The 19,662-nt window shown below is 36.6% G+C and overlaps 6 protein-coding genes and 1 long non-coding RNA gene across 9 annotated transcripts; 5 read left to right on the top strand and 2 right to left on the bottom strand.

Moving 5' to 3' along the window:
- Positions 1–379: 379 nt before the first annotated feature.
- Positions 380–952, bottom strand: LOC147945041 (uncharacterized). The gene is made up of 2 exons (XR_015598136.1): positions 875–952; positions 380–612 (listed from the first exon to the last, which is right to left on the bottom strand). It is a non-coding gene; the product is annotated as an uncharacterized LOC147945041 (long non-coding RNA).
- Positions 953–1,415: 463 nt separating this feature from the next.
- Positions 1,416–8,444, top strand: LOC104788511 (uncharacterized). Its single transcript, XM_010514280.3, has 19 exons — positions 1,416–2,185; positions 2,407–2,538; positions 2,646–2,717; positions 2,877–2,947; positions 3,021–3,120; positions 3,215–3,313; positions 3,426–3,552; positions 3,944–4,083; positions 4,169–4,228; positions 4,353–4,588; positions 4,840–5,269; positions 5,389–5,712; positions 5,818–6,423; positions 6,509–6,682; positions 6,773–7,006; positions 7,080–7,363; positions 7,445–7,720; positions 7,823–7,945; positions 8,054–8,444. The coding sequence occupies exons 1-19, from the start codon at positions 2,033–2,035 to the stop codon at positions 8,184–8,186; spliced, it is 3,774 nt and encodes a 1,257-aa protein (XP_010512582.2). The 5' UTR covers positions 1,416–2,032; the 3' UTR covers positions 8,187–8,444.
- On the bottom strand, positions 8,423–9,347 carry LOC104788512 (germin-like protein subfamily 2 member 4). Its single transcript, XM_010514281.2, is given in 2 exon segments — positions 8,423–9,058; positions 9,152–9,347. Coding segments are annotated over 2 exon segments (666 nt in total). The 5' UTR covers positions 9,267–9,347; the 3' UTR covers positions 8,423–8,507.
- Positions 9,348–9,787: 440 nt separating this feature from the next.
- On the top strand, positions 9,788–13,984 carry LOC104788514 (uncharacterized). 3 transcript variants are annotated; one of them, XM_010514283.3, is made up of 4 exons: positions 9,788–10,032; positions 13,032–13,136; positions 13,235–13,435; positions 13,542–13,984. In XM_010514283.3, exons 2-4 carry the CDS (start codon positions 13,106–13,108, stop codon positions 13,739–13,741), a joined length of 432 nt encoding a protein of 143 aa, XP_010512585.1. In that variant the 5' UTR covers positions 9,788–10,032; positions 13,032–13,105; the 3' UTR covers positions 13,742–13,984. The 3 variants fall into 3 exon arrangements, with proteins under 3 accessions (XP_010512585.1, XP_019101741.1, XP_087307729.1); XM_019246196.2 differs by having other exon boundaries at positions 9,905–10,032; positions 12,967–13,136; XM_087451603.1 differs by lacking the exon at positions 9,788–10,032 and having other exon boundaries at positions 12,886–13,136.
- On the top strand, positions 10,032–11,463 carry LOC104788513 (uncharacterized protein At4g04775-like). Its single transcript, XM_010514282.2, has 2 exons — positions 10,032–11,014; positions 11,115–11,463. Exons 1-2 carry the CDS (start codon positions 10,841–10,843, stop codon positions 11,412–11,414), a joined length of 474 nt encoding a protein of 157 aa, XP_010512584.1. The 5' UTR covers positions 10,032–10,840; the 3' UTR covers positions 11,415–11,463.
- A 64-nt stretch (positions 13,985–14,048) lies between the features above and the next one.
- On the top strand, positions 14,049–15,178 carry LOC104788515 (uncharacterized). The gene is made up of 3 exons (XM_010514284.3): positions 14,049–14,352; positions 14,496–14,693; positions 14,787–15,178. The coding sequence occupies exons 1-3, from the start codon at positions 14,325–14,327 to the stop codon at positions 14,987–14,989; spliced, it is 429 nt and encodes a 142-aa protein (XP_010512586.1). The 5' UTR covers positions 14,049–14,324; the 3' UTR covers positions 14,990–15,178.
- A 396-nt stretch (positions 15,179–15,574) lies between these two features.
- LOC104789838 (uncharacterized) lies at positions 15,575–16,456 on the top strand. Its single transcript, XM_010515479.3, has 3 exons — positions 15,575–15,635; positions 15,776–15,931; positions 16,014–16,456. Exons 1-3 carry the CDS (start codon positions 15,605–15,607, stop codon positions 16,454–16,456), a joined length of 630 nt encoding a protein of 209 aa, XP_010513781.1. The 5' UTR covers positions 15,575–15,604.
- Positions 16,457–19,662: the final 3,206 nt, after the last annotated feature.

Below are 19,662 nucleotides of genomic sequence, written 5' to 3' on the forward strand. Positions count from 1 at the left end.
TTACTATTCTATGTTTTTTTCTTTCTAAAGTTACCTAAATAATTTAATTTTGTTATAACGTAAAAGTTAACTTTATAACCAACACAAAAAGTAAGCAAATTATTATTTCTTATCTCTTTTATGGTTGGCTTGAATTGAAAGCCTTTTAAACAAACGTGTTGAATTCGGATAAAATTGAATCTATCCGATCCAGAGAGCAGTAACATTTAAATTAAAGGGGTGTTATTGAATAGATTTCAATTATTAGTGGATTTTAGAATTCAAAACTTTTCTAATTCATTTAACGTGATATTGTTGTCATTATTAGTGGATTTGAATGACATTACTAATGGATTTGAAAGTCATTAGATTTTATTATTTTTGAAATTAGACAAAAATAAAATAAATTACTCATAATTATATCAAATAAAACAAAAATATGTCCCGACAATATTTTCTGGTTTTGTCGATCTGAGTTGGAGATCTGATTGGGGTTTCTTCTTGATTTATGGTGGTGGATCTCTGCTGGAGACTTTTGTTGTTTGATTCAGCTGTTAAGAGTTTTGATTTTTTGGATCTGAGATGGAAAATCAATCTTTTAGGGTTTTCTTTCTATGTGATTTCTCCCCTGTTCTTCAATCAAATGAAACAAAAACAAGAGGAACAAACATCTTCAATCAAAATGAAACCAGAGATATAAGAAAAACCAGTGAAATTGTGTAAACTGTTAATTTGATAGGCAGAATCAGATCTGAGGATCTGCAAACTGTGTCAAACCCTAAAATGATAGATCACAATGGTCTTTTGGCCATAACTATATTTTATTTCTTAATTCTTAGATTAATCTCTTGAATCAATTTTGAAAAAAGAGAGAAAGATAAAGAGATTGAAATACTTGAAAAATATGTGGGATTGTGTTTGTTCATCTTTTTGAAGTGAAATACGTTGAAATCTAAAATAACACCAAATCCAATGGACATTGAATAACAGTGTTTTTAAAGAATTCTAAAATCCATCAAATAAATCCATAATCCAATAACAGCAGATTTTAATGTACTTTTTTAAATACCTAATTGAATAACACTGGATTCCAAAATACATCAAATTCTTTAAAAATCCATTATTCAATAACAGCCCCTAAGTTAAATAAATGACATACATTAGGTTCATATATATTTTTTCAAAAAATTAATTTAAAAAGTGAACCCTGATAAATATAAAATAATTAACTTCAAATAAAAGAAAAAGTGTAATTATAGAGATTAATGAGGAACCATAATTTTTAATTATAGTTAATCAGTACTAAAATGTATATTTGTCACATACCATGAAAATTAGTAGATACTATTATGGATATTCATCCCCAAAGAAGATACGTTTAAAAAAAAAAAAGCAAAGCAAGCATATTTAATTAATTCAGTTTCATTTTGATTTATACTAACTTCCTTATTTAAAACCCTCTAGGCTTGTAGAGATATAGTTTCTTTCGTTATGCTCTTTTCCTAAAATTGAATCGTGTTAATTATATAAATTCTGTTTTAGTGTTTGTAATAAACTATATATATATATAGAAGATAATCAGATCTTATGGGGGATTATATAATAAATTGAAATTATTATATTAGCGTGTGAGCTCGTCTCTTCTTCGTATTAATCTCTCGTCTCTCTCTCTCTCCGGTCTAAAAATTAAAGTTGGTTGGAATTATCCTCCGCGTTTATTCTTAAAAATCCGATTCGTTTCCATTTCTCGCTCGCTCTCTTTCGCAGACCTTATCCGTTTCCTTCATCTCTCTCTCTCTCTCTTTCTCTCTCAAAAACTTGGTTCTGGAAAAATTTGTGGATTATTTTTTTTTTGTTATCAGCGAATCAAAGAATATTCCAAGCGTTTCTTCTATCCGCATTGGCGCAGGATTTTTTTTAGTCTATTTACCGGAAATCGAACAACAGTTTTATTGTATTAGAGTGTGTGTGTGTGTGTAAAAGAAGAAGTCGAGAGAGATTACACGGGACGAGATCGAATCTACGAGTTTTTGTTGTTGTTGTTGGATGAGAGATGTCGTCGATACCGAAGGAGCCAGAGCAGGTGATGAAGCTAAGAGATGGATCGGTACTTGGTAAAAAGACGATTCTTAAGAGTGACCATTTCCCTGGTTGTCAGAACAAGCGTATCACTCCTCAGATCGAAGGCGCTCCCAATTACCGTCAGGTCTCTCTCTCTCCGATTTTGATTTTATCATTTTATTTGAAAACCTGCTTTGTATATGTATTAATTGAGCTGAATCTGTGAATCAAAATCGAAATCGAATCACAGAAACGAATCCTATGTGTATTCCAGAGTGCAGATTTCGTATAAACCTCGAGAACTCATTTGTCTACTGAAGCTTGTTTTGAGATACCAAGGCTTATTGTGATCTCAATTTGTTACAGGCTGATTCACTACGTGTACATGGGGTTGCAATCCCAACTGCTGTTGGTATACGAAACGTTCTTAGGCACATTGGAGCTCACAAGGACGGGAAACAAGTTCAAGTTCTTTGGATTAGTCTTAGGGAGGAACCGGTATAATCCATCTTCCCCCCCCGCCCCACAGGCTTCTGCATCATTATTTGTTGCTTCGTTTTTCTTTCTTATTAACTTGTTGTTATTTACTACACATCATTTGGCAGGTAGTTTACATAAATGGGCGACCGTTTGTTCTACGTGATGTGGAGAAACCGTTCACCAATCTTGAGTACACGGTACAAACGCCTTTTCCTAGTATACGATCAATTCCATTTGCCTTTTGTACATTAGTTTGTTGGGTAGCTGCAAATTATCTCCACTAACAAAGTAAATCTGAAACTTGTGTATCTGTGGAACCTTTCATTTGTGACCTTTAAGCTTATGTTTCTGATCAGGGAATCAACAGGGTAAGGGTAGAGCAAATGGAAGCACGGTTAAAAGAAGATATTCTCATGGAGGCGTCGAGGTAACCTCTAGGTCCCTTGAATGACCTAAAAATTTTTGTATCCTTTGGGTGAAGTTGACCATTTGCCTTGCAGATATGGGAATAAGATACTTGTCACCGATGAACTGCCAGATGGTCAGATGGTTGACCAGTGGGAGCCAGTCTCAACTGATTCTTTAAAGACACTGCTTGAGGTAGGACATTGGAATGAAGCCTCATATGTACACCCTTTTATGGGATTTTCAGGTTCATATCATTCTTTTTGCTTATACACTACTCTGGATCTAGGTTTACGAGGAACTGCAGGCTGAAGGATACCTTGTCGACTATGAACGTGTTCCTATAACAGATGAAAAGTCACCAAAAGAAACAGATTTTGATCTGTTGGTAAGTCTTATGCCATTCCTCTAAGTCGACAACCTTGAATGGTCTTATCTCTTGCCATTTGGTATTTGTTTGGACCAATAACATTATATTGCACTTACTATGTTTCTCTCAGATTAGGAAGATATCTCAGGCTGACATTAACACGGAGATAATTTTCAATTGTCAAATGGGACGTGGACGTACAACGACTGGAATGGTGATTGCAACCCTGGTCTATTTCAAACGTACTGGAGCATCAGGTACTTCATCATGTCCAACCGCTCAACTTGCGAAGAAGCATATGAGAAGAGAATATAACGAATGCTCTTTCAGTAAAGTATATTGTTATTCAGAAAAAGAAGCTGAATTGGGGATACCTTATTGTAGAATTGTTTACTTTTATTCCGCTTTTGGAGTATCACATCTACAAGTGGTTTATTTTTCGTAGAGAAATGAAACACGATCGACTAGCCAAATAATCATCTGTCAACCCTCTTTCTCAAGCATGTTCTTATGTATATATCTAAGAACCACATAGTTCTTGAAAAAATTATAGCCTAGAATAGTTAGTCCAGGCAGAGAGTGGTGTTTAAGCCAGCTCATTATGGTATCTATTAACCTTTTTTTTTTTGCTACTTAATGTTGAATAAGATCAAGGATTCCCAAGAAACAACTCTTTTGGGAGAATCTTTAAAGCTGGCGAAAATATTACTGTTAATCTGCCGAATTCGGAGGAGGCAATTCGTAGAGGGGAATATGCGGTCGTTAGAAGTTTAATTAGAGTCTTAGAGGTACTTAGTCTCTTTCCGTTTGTCTTCATCTGATTATCTTGATGGTCTTGCTGCTTCTAACTATATATTGGTTTCATGATTCTAGGGTGGTGTAGAAGGTAAAAGGCAAGTTGATAAAGTCATCGACAAATGTGCATCCATGCAGGTATTTGTGTTAAGTTTTTAATACCTAAATTAAGTACAGTCTAACGTATAAGCAACCGTATTTTATCTTATGGGGTTTCACTTAGGGTAAAAGGTCTAAAGTTTATCCATGAATTAACTTACAGAATTTACGAGAGGCAATTGCAACCTATCGCAGTAGTATTTTGCGTCAACCCGATGAAAAGAAGAGAGAGGCAGCGCTCTCATTTTTTGTTGAGTACTTGGAAAGATATTACTTCCTTATATGCTTTGCTGTATATATTCATTCAGAGGGTGCTTTCCTCCAATCTGGTTCGTTTGGCCACGTCAGTTTTGCTGATTGGATGCGAGCTAGGCCAGAGCTCTATAGCATTCTTCGCAGGTACTGATAAGCAGTTTATTTTTGCTTGTAACTCGTTATGCTTCTGTTTGCTTGTAAATCTGGTTGTACCTCAGTTTTCCATAGGAGCAGTAGAATAACAACTTATTTGAGAGAATTTTCCTGTCTTTAAGTAGCTCCCTGCAGTAACTATTTACACTAGAATTTGAATGCCAAAATTAACCTGGTACTCGTGATTCAGACTGCATTTGTGATCTTCAGATGTCTTATGTAAGTTCATTTGCCTCTTCCAGGTTGCTCAGAAGAGATCCTATGGGTGCCCTTGGATATGCAGCTATGAAGCCTTCTTTGACAAAGATTGCAGAGTCTACTGATGGGCGTCCTCACGAGATGAGTGTCGTTGCTGCGCTTAGAAGTGGGGCAGTTCTCGGAAGTCAAACTGTTCTAAAGAGCGATCATAGTCCTGGCTGTCAAATTTTAAGTCTACCAGAGAGGGTGGAAGGAGCTCCAAATTTCAGGGAGGTTCCAGGATTTCCAGTATATGGTGTTGCTAATCCAACTATAGATGGTATTCGATCTGTCATTGAAAGGGTTGGGAGTTCTAGAGGTGGTCGGCCAGTTTTCTGGCACAATATGAGAGAAGAACCTGTTATCTATATCAACGGGAAACCATTCGTTCTACGTGAAGTTGAAAGACCGTATAAGAACATGCTAGAATATACGGTAAATTATCGTGTGTTTTAAGTATATGTCAGATACTATTAGATGCAATACCTTTGAGTGATTAGCCTAAATTTGTCGTCAACTCTTATGGATTGGTTGGAATAAATACGTCTATGTAGGGAATTGATCGAGATAGAGTTGAAGGAATGGAGGCTCGTCTAAAAGAGGATATTCTAAGAGAAGCTAAGCGATATGACGGTGCAATAATGGTCATTCATGAAACCAAAGATGGACAGATTTTTGACTTATGGGAAAATGTGGATACTGATTCTGTTCAAACACCCCTCGAGGTCTACAAATGTTTAGAGGCTGATGGTTTTCCTATTAAGTATGCACGCGTACCTATAACTGATGGTAAAGCGCCGAAAAGCTCAGACTTTGACACATTGACATCTAATATTGCTTCTGCTTCCAAAGACACTGCTTTTGTCTTCAATTGCCAGGTTGGGTTTTCTTCTGCATCCCAATCTGCTTGTGTATTTCGATATGTTTGGTAATCCTCTTTAGCTTATCTGTTCAACTTACAGTAATTCCTTTTTCATTCACAGATGGGGAGAGGTAGAACAACAACTGGAACTGTCATTGCTTGTCTAGTGAAGCTCCGCATCAATTATGGGAGACCTATCAAGGTTCTTTATGATGTTCTGACCCATGAAATTGTGGATGAAGATTCCTCAAGTGGTGGTGAAGAAAGTGGAAGTAATAACGCTGAAGAAAGACCACGTAATTCAGGACGAAGAAGTGAGGAGGAACAAGGTCGTGCATTTGGAATGGATGACATCCTTTTGCTGTGGAAAATTACTAGGTTATTCGATAATGGAGTTGAATCCCGTGAGGCGTTAGATGCTGTGATTGATAGATGTTCTGCATTGCAAAATATTCGTGAAGCTGTTCTGCAGTACAGGAAGGTTTTCAACCAACAACATGTTGAGCCACGAGTAAGGAGTGCTGCCTTGAAACGTGGCGCTGAATACTTGGAGAGATACTTCCGTTTGATTGCCTTTGCAGCCTACTTAGGAAGCAAAGCTTTTGATGGATTCTTTGAGGAAGGAGAATCTAAGGTGACGTTCAAGAATTGGTTGCATCAGAGGCCCGAGGTGCAAGCAATGAAGTGGAGCATAAGGTTAAGACCTGGACGATTTTTTACCATTCCTGTGAGTCCAATTTCCCATTATTCAAGCTTGGAGACTGTATAATTTTATTTATTTGCGTGTTGTAACTTTGGATATTTTCATGTAGGAGGAACTGCGGGCACAACATGAATCGCAACATGGAGATGCAGTCATGGAGTCAATTGTCAACGAACGGAGTGGTTCTGTCTTGGGTAAAGGTTCTATTCTTAAAATGTACTTTTTTCCTGGCCAAAGAACTTCAAGTCGTTTGCAAATCAACGGTGCACCTCATGTATACAAGGTAGGCTTCAAGGAAATGTGATGTTTGTACCCGTGGTTTCCTGATTACTGGTAACCTTAAAATGATCATACTTAACCATGTTCATTTCAGGTCGATAGATATCCTGTTTATAGCATGGCAACTCCCACAATTTCAGGCGCTAAAAAGATGCTCGCCTATTTAGGCACCAAACTAAAGGAAGAAGGTGGGGTTTCAACAGAGAGGATAGTAATAACAGACTTGAGAGAAGAAGCAGTTGTTTACATCAATGGAACTCCTTTTGTCTTGAGAGAATTGAGTAAACCTGTTGATACCCTTAAGCATGTTGGAATAACGGGTGCAGTGGTATGTTTCAAACACAGCTAAATTATTATGCAAATTGCAAAAGCAGTTTTTTTTATTTGTATCCTCAATGCAGGTAGAAAGCATAGAAACACGGTTAAAGGAAGATATATTGTCTGAAGTTCGAGAGACTGGAGGTCGAATGCTATTGCATCGAGAAGAATACAGCCCAGCATCAAATGAATCTCGGGTTATTGGATATTGGGAGAATATTCAACCAGATAATGTGAAGACACCTGCAGAAGTGTATGCTGCTCTGAAAGATGAAAATTTCAACATATCGTACCAAAGAATACCTTTAACCAGAGAAAAAGACGCATTAGCTTCTGATGTAGACGCAATCCAGTACTGTAAAGACGAGTAAGTATCAATCATCTGCACATTTTATGTATATTACCAAATCTTTTTCCGTTTTAACTTGTGGTGACGTTTTCAACACAGTTCTGCTGGGAGTTACTTGTTTGTATCGCACACCGGTTTTGGAGGTGTTTCGTATGCAATGGCCATTACTTGTCTCCTACTTCAACCTGGTCAGAACTTCATATCAACACCAACACTAACCACAAATTCTGCTACCTTAGAAGAAGATGATTCGACTTCACGGGCTTGTGATGAAGAAGCATTGAGTATGGGAGATTACCGTGACATACTGAGTCTCATAAGAGTACTTTCTCATGGTCCGCAAAGCAAATCAGATGTAGATGGAATAGTCGAATTGTATGTATCGATAGAATCAATCAATCAATCTCTTTTGACAATATTCTTTCACTTTTAACTACATCGCTCATGATTTCGTTCTCTTGTTTTGGCATTCTATAGGTGTGCTGGTGCAGGACATTTGAGAGAAGACATCGTTTACTACAGTAAAGAACTGAACAAGCTTCCAATTACAAAAGATGAAAACCGTTCATACATCATGGACATGGGTGTTAAAGCCTTAAGGTTAGTTTATTGAACTCTAATCCAGTTTCAACCAATCCAAACCAAACCTTGAGTTTCGATTACTTTCCATATCCAAACGAGTAATCTGATTGTTATATGTATGTACAGGCGTTACTTTTACCTGATAACATTCAGATCATACCTCTACTGCACGTCGCCTGAAGAAATGAAATTCTTGGATTGGATGAAGTCACGGCCGGAACTTGGACATCTCTGTCATAACCTCAGGATAGATAAATAAAAGGTGTTTTTTTGGGGTTTCAGTGTCCATACATACATATATATATATAAATATATATAACCTAGGCAAAGTTATGTTGTTTGGTTTTTATACAGAGCTTTTTTAGTGTATAAAAAAATTGTACAGCTTTCTCTCCATGTCCCCGTGTTTGCTTTGTAGAGAGATCTCTGTTTATAGGTTTGCTCCTTTCATATGAATTGCTTTTAAACCCTCCTGCTGATTCAGCTAGGTTACTCTAATGAATAAGCTTCTTCTTTTTTTCCTTTATTAATTATTAAACCAATTAATAAAATATTAATATATATAACTAACACAAATTTTTTAGACTTTTTTGGGAGCGAACTTGGTTTTGATCTTTTCGATTTCTTTAGTCCCGATCTGAAACGCCGTCGTTAAAACGTGATCCGGAACCGTCGGAGTGGCCGTGAACAGCGTGGCGACGATCGATTGTGTTCCCGGTAACTGACTGTTGAACGCCGAGATCACCGAAGCCGGTTTGGCTTTGTCGTTGTTCTTCTGGTAATGAATCAACCCTCTCGGAAACACGAAAACTTCTCCTTTCTTCACCGTCTTAGCGAATAGTTTGTTCGCCGTCGTTACGAACCCGACGTCTAGCTCGCCTTCCAATACGAAGATCACTTCGGTGGCGCGTGGATGCGTGTGCGGCGGGTTTAAACCTCCAGGCGCGTAATCTATACGCGCGAGCGAGACTCCGAGCGTGTTGAGACCTGAGATCTTCTCTACGTTTGCTCCCGTGACGGCGGACCCGACTGTGCTGTTAACGACGGCGGGTTTTCCGATCCCGGCGAAGAAAAAATCTTAGGCGGTGATGTTTGATTCTGGCTTACATGTGAAACCATTCACTTTGATCCCTACATAACATGATCCAAAATCATTAATGACATTTACATTACTTTCATATTATGTCATTAAGGTGTAATTATTTTGGAGACATCATATGTTACCTGAAGTGTGATCTGCAACGCATAGATCTTGAAGCGTGTCAGGGTCGTAAGCAAGAGCGATCACAGTGAGAGATGATAACAGAGCAAAGAAGAAGCTATAACATCTCGAGTTCATGATTTGATGATGTAATACTTACTGTAGAAGAGCAAGTATATAAGATTTTGAAGCTTCAATTTGCAACTGTGGTGATATGTTTATGTTTTCGATTGGATCGTTGTATATATATATTTGAATTTGTTGGGGGAAAATTATGCAAAGCTAAACTAACTTAAACGCAAAGCAAAACTGAGAGAGTTGGAGAGATGTGATGTCGTTTTCTTACACACACATACACACATGTAGTAGTATATTTTAATTTAACTTTTAAGTTTTGGTTTTCGTTATCTATAATTCTAAGGTTAACCGAATTATATTTCCAGATCAGAGATTAAAAAACTCTTAAAAAGGTTTCAGTTTCCAATTCTTGAGGCGGGACGAAGCAGGTTCGTATATGTTGTTGGGCTGGGGCTGGGCCTGGTAGAATATTAAATAGGCCCAGTTGGGGTAGATCCTCGCCAGCGTAAAATAGCGGGAGGTGTTAACGATACCAGTCCATAGATAGGTTAAAGAAAAGCAGAGATGTACTTTCATTGTCTGAAGTGTTAGCCGCCGCCTCTCAACCTAATCTCTTCCCCTTTTTTCTCTGTCTGGTCCTCTCTTTCTACTTTTTCTTGTTTTGCGGAGGTTTTAAGAGTTTGTTACTAAAGATGTCTGATCTAGACTAAGTAACATGAAAACGTATGCTATTTTTTTGGGATTTTGAATATCCTGGAATACATATTTTTTTACGTTACTTAGTCCAGTATCAGCTATCTATCATCTTGCTTGTTAGCAAAGAAAGGTAAACAATTTTCTCAACCAAACTCCTTTTCGCAGTTCTCTTGAAAATCGTATAGTCATTTAAAATTGTAACCGATGGGATGTTCGATTTTTGAAACAAAGTAATATGTTTTTGGTAGTATGTCCAAAAGAAACAAACAAGTCAAAGCTGATTGAAATTTAAGTTTCATTTTGAGCATTTATAGGTTGACAACATTAGGTTCTTGTTAGAGTTAATCATTTTTATTTAGCTTGGATCTCCTAATCTCTCGCCTATTGTCCTGCAACTTGAGATTCGTTTCCATCGTTACTAAATTAAATCTAGCTACTAGACACTTGTTAATTCGCTAGCTGTTAACAAGGCCCATGGAGAAATCCAATTAAGGTGGCCTGTTAACACCACCCAATGTTGGTCCAAGAAGACCTTTTCTTGTTCTCTCTATTGATTACAAATGAATCTGAGTCATTCTTTACTTAAGAAGTTACCAAACTACCCACAGCTACTTGCTTTCGTTTTTGTGTGGGAAAACGTCCTGGTTCCCCATGAGAACTATGATATCGTACCAGATGGAGCCCGATCTTTACCCCCGTCCCAGATGGCTCTCATGAAATTCTTCTCAATCTATATACCCATATATCGGGATGTTATCGGTTTAAAGAGTGAACCGATACGATACCGTTCATACCAAATAGAAAACCAAAAATAAAACCTGACTGATGTTAATAATCCGACCCGAGACGATACATCTATAACACATCTATAACTCCATTAAAATCCCCAAATCCTCAAACCCTAAAAGCATAAAATTCTTAAATCGATCTTTGCAACCATGAGTACCGTTTCTGGAGGTTCGAGTGGTTCATCAAATGTTCGACAAAGAGGATTCGTCGTTGGCGTGCCTAAGAGATGCTGGTGTGGGGAACACATCGTGGCAAAGAATTCCAAATCCGAGCCTAATCCTTCTCGGAGATACTTTCGATGTCGAGAAGCAGCAGCAAAGAAGGTACTATGTTATGCTTTGTTTGATGTAGACATCGACCTAATCCAAATCCGAGCCTAATCCTTCTCATCAATTTTCATTGTATTCTATGATATAATGTTAGCTTGTGAACGATAACCACATCTTTAAGTGGGTCGATGAGGCATTGTTGGACGAGGTAGCAACATTGGGTGTTCAATTTGAGAGAGTAAAAGAAGAGATGAAAGAGCGTACAATAGAGACATTGCAAGAACAGAAGCTGAAATTTGAGAAGATGCAAATGGAGTTCGAAAAAGAGCTTTGTGAGAGGGTTGAAGAAGTTTTGTTGGAAGCAAAAGCTGAATTGCAATGTAGGATGAATAAGAGTATAATTGTATGTGTTTTCGGTTTTATGATCTTGTTTGCTCTGTTTAAGCTTGTATGATGAGCTATTGTAAACTATTGTTCGGTTGTAATCTATTGTTGTTCGGTTGTATGCTCTGCTTTATGCTCTTGTTTGTTTTGGTGTTGAGTGTGAACTCCTGTTGGTGTTGCTATTGCATTTAATAAGATAAGACATTCCACATTTCATAAAAGGCAGAACATGATGAACACATGTTCTGAAAACAAGCAGAATGATAACGTTTTGAAATCATGTTCTCAACATGATCACAGACCAAAAACATAACCCTACTAGTCTATTCGACCAAAATACAGATCCAACTAGTCTCTTAAACCAAAAAACAGACCCCTACTACCATAATCTTCAATATTCAGGCTTGTGAAAGTCCTCCACCACCTTGAGATAGTCCTCCACCACCCCTGGATTTGCTTCCAAGATCTCAGCTTGGTAATCTCGCAGTCGTGCAAACTGTTGTTCATACTCATACTCTATCCATCCCAAAGCCTTTCTCCGAGCAGCTTGACATTGTGGCCTAGTAGCGGATATCTTCCACCTTTCCATGATAATCTGTTCAATCCTCAAAGGCTTGTAATGATCCGGTTCCTCTCTAATCTTATCGAGAAAAATTCTAGCTATGACTGGGACCTTAAACATCTCACACTCGCCATTGGGGGTACAACAATGCTTATCAATGTATTTCGTAATCTTCCACAAAGATGCGTTTGGAAGAAGTGCAGCAAACACTTTCCACTCACAATTGCCCTTATCCCCAACACATCTAAACCCGAGTTTATCTTTGTCATACCTGTATTGCTTCAAATTGTAACCAGTATGTAGTGCATAGTCCAAGACACTCTCCTTGAATGCGACCCCATTGTAGAAGGATTGGTCTTTCCACAAAGTTCCATCACCACGTCCGATATCCGTAAACACCCTCTCTGGACCCGCACCACGACCACGACCCGCACCACGACCACGACCTTCTTCCTCGTCGTCACTTTCTGGGTACGTATCATGACGAATCGACTCTTCAGCATCGGTAAATTCCTGAGCAAGCATATCGACGTGAAATTCATCTCGATCCTCTCCTTCTTCATCGTACTCTCGTTCTCCAACACCATCTCTTTGCCCAATACCATCTTGTTGCCCAAAACCAGATCGGATTATTAAATCCATCGATTCAATTTGAGAAATCGATGGTGAAATTTGATTTTCTAGGGTTCGTCGCGAGAGAAAACAAAAAAGAGGTTAAAATGTGATTTTAGGGATTTCTCGGTTGAGGGTTATGTTTCTAATCGGGTCAAAATCAGGTTTTAATCGGGTCGAAATCAGGTTTATTTTGGTTTGTAAACTTCGTCACTCGGTTAATCAAATAGTAAACCAATTAAACCTATAGCAATGGTGAAATAGATGATATCTTCTATTCTCATGGAGATACAAAACGTAAATTACAGATATATGGGTATATAGATTGAAAAGAATTTCAGGAGAGCCATCTGGGACGGGGGTAAAGATCGGGCTCCATCTGGTACGATATCATAGTTCTCATGGGAAACCAGGACGTTTTCCCTTTTTGTGTTACCATTTTACCAAGGGGGTAGAATCGAAGTTTGCACACACCACCACCAAAACCCTAAAAAAAAATCACTCAATCCGCAGCGACAGAGCTAAAACCCTCACGGACCAAAAAAGTAGTCTCTTAGTTCTCTCGTTCAATCCGGCAAAAAAAAACCATGTCTGATATGTTCCCCGGCGATTATGCAAGTAAGATCTTCTCCGTTAGTTGTTCTGTTTTTGCCTCTTTCCATAAGTGTGTAGATCTGTTGTTTTTCTTATGTTAAAAAAAAAAAAAAATCCCGCAGCCGCAGAGACAGGAGTCTTTTGGGACATAGATCAGTGCGAGATCCCTGCTGGTGAACTCAATGCTAATGAGGTTTTGGAGAAAATAAGATCGAATCTTTCGAGTTTTGGTCATCGTGGTCCGGTCTCAATAAGGGCTTATGGTGATTTGACTGGTCATCACTTTCCTTCTCAAGGCATTAAGCTCAATCACTTCCCCGCAGGTTTTATAAATTAATTTCCTTCTAAATTTTTTTATTTATTTTTAAAACTGATTATTATGTATAACATGTTGATCATCAGATCTCTATTGTTTTGTTTTGTTTTCAGGACACATGTACGAGAGACAGACAAAGATACTTGAAGACATTGTTTCCTGGTCAGCTGAACATCCAGAACCGTGTACTTTAATGCTAATCGTGGGAGAAACCTCTCCTGACTTCGTCGAGGTTGTTCAACTTTTGAAATCCAGGAAAAATTACCACTTTATCTTAATTCACTCGACTGATGATGGGTTTGGAAGTGCTTAGACTTGAGAGTAAGTAAGTAAGAAACTAGGCTTTTTTTTTAAGGCATGATCACATGACATTTACCACTACTAGGTTGGAAAGGAAGTAACGTTTATTGCAAGTAGAAGAAGTTAATGTTTTTGTTTCTTCTAGTTTATTCCTCTGTTGATCTCTTGAGAATATTTTTGTTCTGGACTTCTGGTCTCATGTACATGAGTCATGCATGACAATGACATTAGAAGCAGAAGAAGAAGATTTACAAAACGTCTCGCAAGAAGATGCCGAATATGTAATGTTTTCTTATCAAGGCCCAATTACAATAAAACAGGGCCTGTCACTACACCTAATATAGATTAGCTCGTGTTCTCCAAGTCAAGCTTTTCTTCCTGAATCGACAATCGAAGTTACTAAATTACCCACAGTTACTTGCTTGTGTATTTGCGTTAGTAAGGGGGGTAGAATCGAAATTAGCACACCACACTCTCACTCACCAGTGTTGTTTTTTTTTTTACTTTTGGCCAGAGGAAAAAAAACAAACCAACCTAGATCTAAAACCTCACCATCCAGATAGTCTCTGTTTTCTTTTTCTATCTCTCGATCAACAATGTCTGCTTTTCCCGGAGATTTCGCAGGTAAAGAACCAGATCTGTTGTTTTTTACGTACCTGTCTAGATCTAAAGAATAGACTCTTGTCGTCGTCAAAAACATGAAAGTGTAGTTTGTTTAGTTCTATTTGGTTGGTGGTAGTCATATCTTCAAGTGTGAAACATGGCAGCGGCTGAGACAGGAATCTTCTGGGACACAGAAGATTGCAAGATCAGTGGTGATCTCAATGCTGGTGTGGTTTTGCAGAACATCAAATCGACCATCTCGAGTGCTGGTCATCATGGTCCGGTCTCAGTCAGGGCTTATGGTGATTTGACTGGTCATGATTTCCCTTCTCAAGGAATTAAGCTTAATCACTTCCCCGCAGGTCTTAGTTACCCTGTTTTTTTCTTATAAAACTCATTCGTGTGTGTCTCTATCTATGTGGATCTTTAAATTGTGTTTTGTTTTTAATTAACAGGGGAGAGATACGCGAGACACACCAAGATGCTCGAAGACATCATTTCTTGGTCAGCTGAACATCCAGAACCGTGTAATTTGATGCTAATCGTTCGTGGAGACACCACCTCTCAAGACTTTGTAGACGTTGTTGAACTTTTGAAATCCAGGAAAAACTACATGATTCACGTTGTAAGCCCCGGACGTGGGTTTGGAAGATCTTAGTAGGCCCTAACTTATATGGATTAGGTTTTGTTATAACCACTAGTTGGAGACTACTTTATGTGTATGCCAAGTCTTTGTCAGTAGTGTTTTTGTGTGTGTTTGTTTGTGTGTTTGTTTGTAACTGTAGGAAATGTTGGATCATCCTCTTTTTGAGTACTACTGAAAAAATAATTAGATGCTTAAAACAAATTAGTTTATTAAAGAAGTGACCATATTTACCCTTATATAATTTGTTGTGCAGTGTGGAATGTACGTTAATTAGGGGTAGAATCGAAATTAGCAAACCAAGTGAAATCCAAACGGGCTGAAAAGCAGTGTCTTGGAGAACAAACCATAGATTGAACCCTAAAAACTCACCCTTTCAACCAAAATACAATCATCCCTCTGTTCTTCATGGTTTGGAATCGAGAAAATACAATCTTCTCGTAGCAGACTCTGATACGAAGCTCGCATTAATTCCTCGTGTGGAATCAGTATGGCTTTGAACAAGCCTGTTTAGATGGAGGAAACCCAAGGCGGGAAATCACTAAATCCGCAGCGACAGAGCTAAAACCCTCACGGACCCAAAAAGTAGTCTCTTTAATTCTCTCGTTCAATCCGGCAAAAAAAAAAACCATGTCTGATATGTTCCCCGGCGATTACGCAAGTAAGATCTTCTCTGTTATATGTTTTGTTTCCATAAGTTTGTAGATTTGGATTTATAGATTTCGATTCTTGGAAATAGATATGTAGTTGTATCCGTTTCGTAATTTTTATCTTATGTTAAAAAAAAAAAACATGTCGCAGCCGCTGAGACAGGCGTCTTTTGGGACATAGAACAGTGCGAGGTCCCTGTTGGTGAACTCAATGCTGGTGAGGTTGTGGCGAAAATCAGTTCGAATCTTTCGAGTTTTGGTCATCACTTTCCTTCTGAAGGCATTAAGCTCAATCACTTCCCCGCAGGTTTTAAAATAATTTTTGTTTACTGATTATGTACATGTTGATCATCAGATCTCTAATGTTTGTTTTGTTTGTTTGTTTTCAGGACACATGTACGCGAGACAGACAAAGATACTTGAAGACATCGTTTCCTGGTCAGCTGAACATCCAGAACCGTGTACTTTGATGCTAATCGTGGGAGACACCTCTCATGACTTCGTCGAGGTTGTTGGACTTTTGAAATCCATGAAAAATTACCAAGTTCACCTAATTTCCCCGAGTGATATTGATGATCCTATCGACCAAAGCGGCGGAAGCTTCTCACAAGGTGTAGAGGACAATAATAATATGCGGAAGCGGAAGAAACGTCGTCGTTGTAGAGGAAGCTCCTCCTCACTCGGTGTTGCCAATAAGCTGAAGAAGTGGAAGAGATGTCGTATAAAAAAATCGAAATCACCTAAAGTTAAAGCGGGAGGTCTAGGAGGGAGCGAAGCTGTTGCAAAACCCAAGGGAGACAAATGCAGTGTTAGGAAAGGTTTTGTCTCATGAATGATTTGTCTAATAAAAGAGAGAAGAACAGGAGTGTGAACGGTAGACAATAATAATATCTGTCAATCTGATCTTTTAGGGGGGGGGGGGGAGGGGGGGGGGGAATTTAAAATAGTCCAAACTCGAACATAATAAGCATAGACCCAAATCTGAAAGCTATATATGTCTATTCCAATCATGCCAAGTAGTAATACTCTAATCCAAATTGAGACGACGTAGTTCCGGTTGACGATTCATCGGATAATGAAGACAACAATTAATCACGGTGATTAACGGTAAAACTATTTCCCACAGTTTAAATTCAGCCTTTGCTTCTTCTTTTTTGGGTAAAAAAGTTCACAACTTATTTCAAACCACCTATGAATAGTAGGATTAAAAACTTTGAGAGATACAAGTTGACATATATATACTAGTAAAATCAAATTAATATGGAAATATCTCTCTTCTCTGTTTCCTTTTTAAAACAACAAAAACTTTCTCAAGAAGTTGATGATCAAACTGTTTCCATAATATCTATAATTTTGTTGGATTGGATTCATATTAGTATAATTTATAGTAATTAATTTACTAACAATATACATAACTGGTTTTGCTTTACAATGAGTATAACCGGTAACTTTTTTTAAAGTATAAAGGAAGTATATAACGGTAATATTTTGTAAATTAAGAATAATTTCGAATTTTCTTATTATTGAATACCCCGCTTCGCTTTATTTACTTGTGATCTGTTCTTAATTAAACCCTCAGACGAAACTCCGTTAGAGAAAAGCTCTAACATGAAAATTTCACAATTCAATGTATAAGAAGACAACAATTAATGTCATTCTCTTTGCTTAGTAAATTAATATTCCAAATTCTACACATGTATAAACGTACGTACGTAGTATGTACTGTATTATATTATGTATAAAAGCTAGATATTAATTAAAACAACAAATTGTTTACAGCCTGTGTAAATTACAATCTTTTGCTTTTTATTTCTTACTATTATTTTCTCTTTTGTAATAACAATTACTCCATTCGTAAAACTTGTTCCCCATTCATACGTAATATAAATGTGTATATGCGCGTTATAAATATTCCAAACGTACGTACGTAGTATGTACAACATATTTAGACTTAAGTTTCAAAATGTTATATATAGTTTTAAAATACATATAAATAAGGCCTTCCAGCACCAAACCCTGCAGATAGATGGGATGTTAATTTAATTTAAATTTAACACTTAAGTTTGACAATATATAATTTTATTAATAAAAACGTTTTTGTAAAATAAACTTTATTTAGTTGAAATAACAAAAAAAACAAAATATTCAAAACAATAAAACACACGACCGCAAGCGACTCTGTTACCAAGGCAAATATGAGTGCGGCAGGGATTGCTTTATCCATTGTTCTGATGGTTTGTTTATGGTTGGCTGCTTCTCAAGTATAATAAAGTTATTTAATAGTATGTAGCCCGTTTTATCTCTTATCGTCTCTTCTTCTTCTTCTCTCTCTATACATATGTTAGTATAGATTCGGTAATGTTTATTAGTTGGTTTATCTTGATGTATTAGTATAGATTTGCTAATGTTTATTAGTTGGTTTATTTTGATGTACTTTGAGAAATTAAGAAATGTTCTAGCTTAAGTTATTTTTCTGTGTTACAAATTTATAATCTGTGTCTATAGTATTCGGCCACATTAAGATCGAATCCTACACTCCAAAAATAAAAATCACCATTTTTAATTATTATTCTGTACGCAGAAATCCAAAAAAAAATATATATTCAATATGAAAAAAATATAAAGACACTCAAAATAATGTTGTAATTGTTGCTTTTTTTGTTCTGATGAAGACACGTGTCAATAGACTAGTCTGTGCACTCTCGTAGGCTCATTAATTATTTTTGTTGTAATTACAGTTTTTTGCATTTTATTTCTTACTTATTTTCTCTTTTGTAACTCCATTCGTAAAACTTATTCCCCATTCATACGTAATGTAAATGTGTATATGCGCGTTATAAATATTCAAAATTCTACACATGTATAAACGTACGTACGTAGTATGTACTGTATTATATTATGTATAAAAGCCAGATATTAATTAAAATAACAAATTGTTTACATTTTATTTACCACCTCTGACCTCTTCATGGTGAGTCATGATGCCATTATGTTTCCCATGCCGTTTGCAAATATTTAATTTAATTTAATTTTCGTTTGGTAAGTCATAATTTTGTAAAGCATATCCTCTCAATTTTTTCTGAAATTATGACAGGTAAACCTCATTTCTAGTCTTTTATTTTTGTCTCGTTTTGTCTAAGAGTTTTTACTACAACTGATACGTGATAAATGATAACATACAAATAGTCTAACTAAAGTTAAAATGTAATAAATCATCTTCTCATTCAAATGGACAATGACAAAAATCTCTATCTTACTATCGAGTAATTTAACTCTACCTACAAAAAAAAAGAGTTTTTTTTAGGATGGTCAAAATCAAAACACATAAAAAAGGATTTGAATCTCATTGATGAATTTTAGTAAAATTGTTAAGTTGTTAAAAAATCTATGCATTAGAAAAGGAAAAATATAATTTGTTTCCATACCTATGCATGCGAGCATAATTAGTTGATTTCTCAATATATCAGACTATATATATATATATATATATTGATTTACTGGTCGTTATATATACTTCCCAAATAATTCACATGTATATGATATATATGTATATTACATATAACTGTAAAAATGAAAAGAAAATATAATTATAATATGTAAAGAAATAAAATATATACACGAAAAAGTGTGTCTTCCAAATTTTTTCACATGTGTGTTCACTTATTTTTACGTATATTTCCTTTTTCAAAACGATTCACTCGATATTGTATGATTTGTATACCCGTTTGTTCACCTTAATATAAATTGTATAAAAGACGAAGTTAAACCAACTTTAATCCCTAACTAAAAACCGTCAGAAACTGCTTCAACTTTTTTATTGCGAAGGTACATATATATATATATATTATATGTTCGTCACCTTCTCGATCCCAACTGTGTGATTCTTTTTTTTTTTAATTGTTCTTTATTCTTGGTTCTATAACGTCTTTAATTTCCTCTACATACCAACGACAGGTTGCACCCATGTCGCCTCTATGTTTGATTTTAAGGGAGTGTTTTATGGAACCTCTAAGTGGGTTGAAATTTATATATATAATT

The sequence above is a fragment of the Camelina sativa genome, chromosome 5 (genome assembly GCF_030686135.1).
Source record: "Camelina sativa cultivar CO46 ecotype springtype chromosome 5, ASM3068613v1".
Classification (NCBI taxonomy): Eukaryota; Viridiplantae; Streptophyta; class Magnoliopsida; order Brassicales; family Brassicaceae; genus Camelina; species Camelina sativa.

Excerpts from the sequence above, each read along its gene's own strand:
- LOC104788514 (XM_010514283.3), top strand. The coding sequence starts at position 13,106 with ATGTCTGATATGTTCCCCGGCGATTATGCAA. Across the intron at positions 13,137-13,234 it reads GTTCCCCGGCGATTATGCAA|CCGCAGAGACAGGAGTCTTT; the intron begins GTAAGATCTTCT and ends AAAATCCCGCAG. Across the intron at positions 13,436-13,541 it reads GCTCAATCACTTCCCCGCAG|GACACATGTACGAGAGACAG; the intron begins GTTTTATAAATT and ends TTTTGTTTTCAG.
- LOC104788513 (XM_010514282.2), top strand. The coding sequence starts at position 10,841 with ATGAGTACCGTTTCTGGAGGTTCGAGTGGTTCATCAAATGTTCGACAA. Across the intron at positions 11,015-11,114 it reads GAGAAGCAGCAGCAAAGAAG|CTTGTGAACGATAACCACAT; the intron begins GTACTATGTTAT and ends ATATAATGTTAG.
- LOC104788511 (XM_010514280.3), top strand. The coding sequence starts at position 2,033 with ATGTCGTCGATACCGAAGGAGCCAGAGCAGGTGATGAAGCTAAGAGAT. Across the intron at positions 3,314-3,425 it reads AAACAGATTTTGATCTGTTG|ATTAGGAAGATATCTCAGGC; the intron begins GTAAGTCTTATG and ends TGTTTCTCTCAG. Across the intron at positions 6,424-6,508 it reads GACGATTTTTTACCATTCCT|GAGGAACTGCGGGCACAACA; the intron begins GTGAGTCCAATT and ends ATTTTCATGTAG.
- LOC104788515 (XM_010514284.3), top strand. The coding sequence starts at position 14,325 with ATGTCTGCTTTTCCCGGAGATTTCGCAG. Across the intron at positions 14,353-14,495 it reads TTTTCCCGGAGATTTCGCAG|CGGCTGAGACAGGAATCTTC; the intron begins GTAAAGAACCAG and ends GAAACATGGCAG. Across the intron at positions 14,694-14,786 it reads GCTTAATCACTTCCCCGCAG|GGGAGAGATACGCGAGACAC; the intron begins GTCTTAGTTACC and ends TTTAATTAACAG.
- LOC104789838 (XM_010515479.3), top strand. The coding sequence starts at position 15,605 with ATGTCTGATATGTTCCCCGGCGATTACGCAA. Across the intron at positions 15,636-15,775 it reads GTTCCCCGGCGATTACGCAA|CCGCTGAGACAGGCGTCTTT; the intron begins GTAAGATCTTCT and ends AACATGTCGCAG. Across the intron at positions 15,932-16,013 it reads GCTCAATCACTTCCCCGCAG|GACACATGTACGCGAGACAG; the intron begins GTTTTAAAATAA and ends GTTTGTTTTCAG.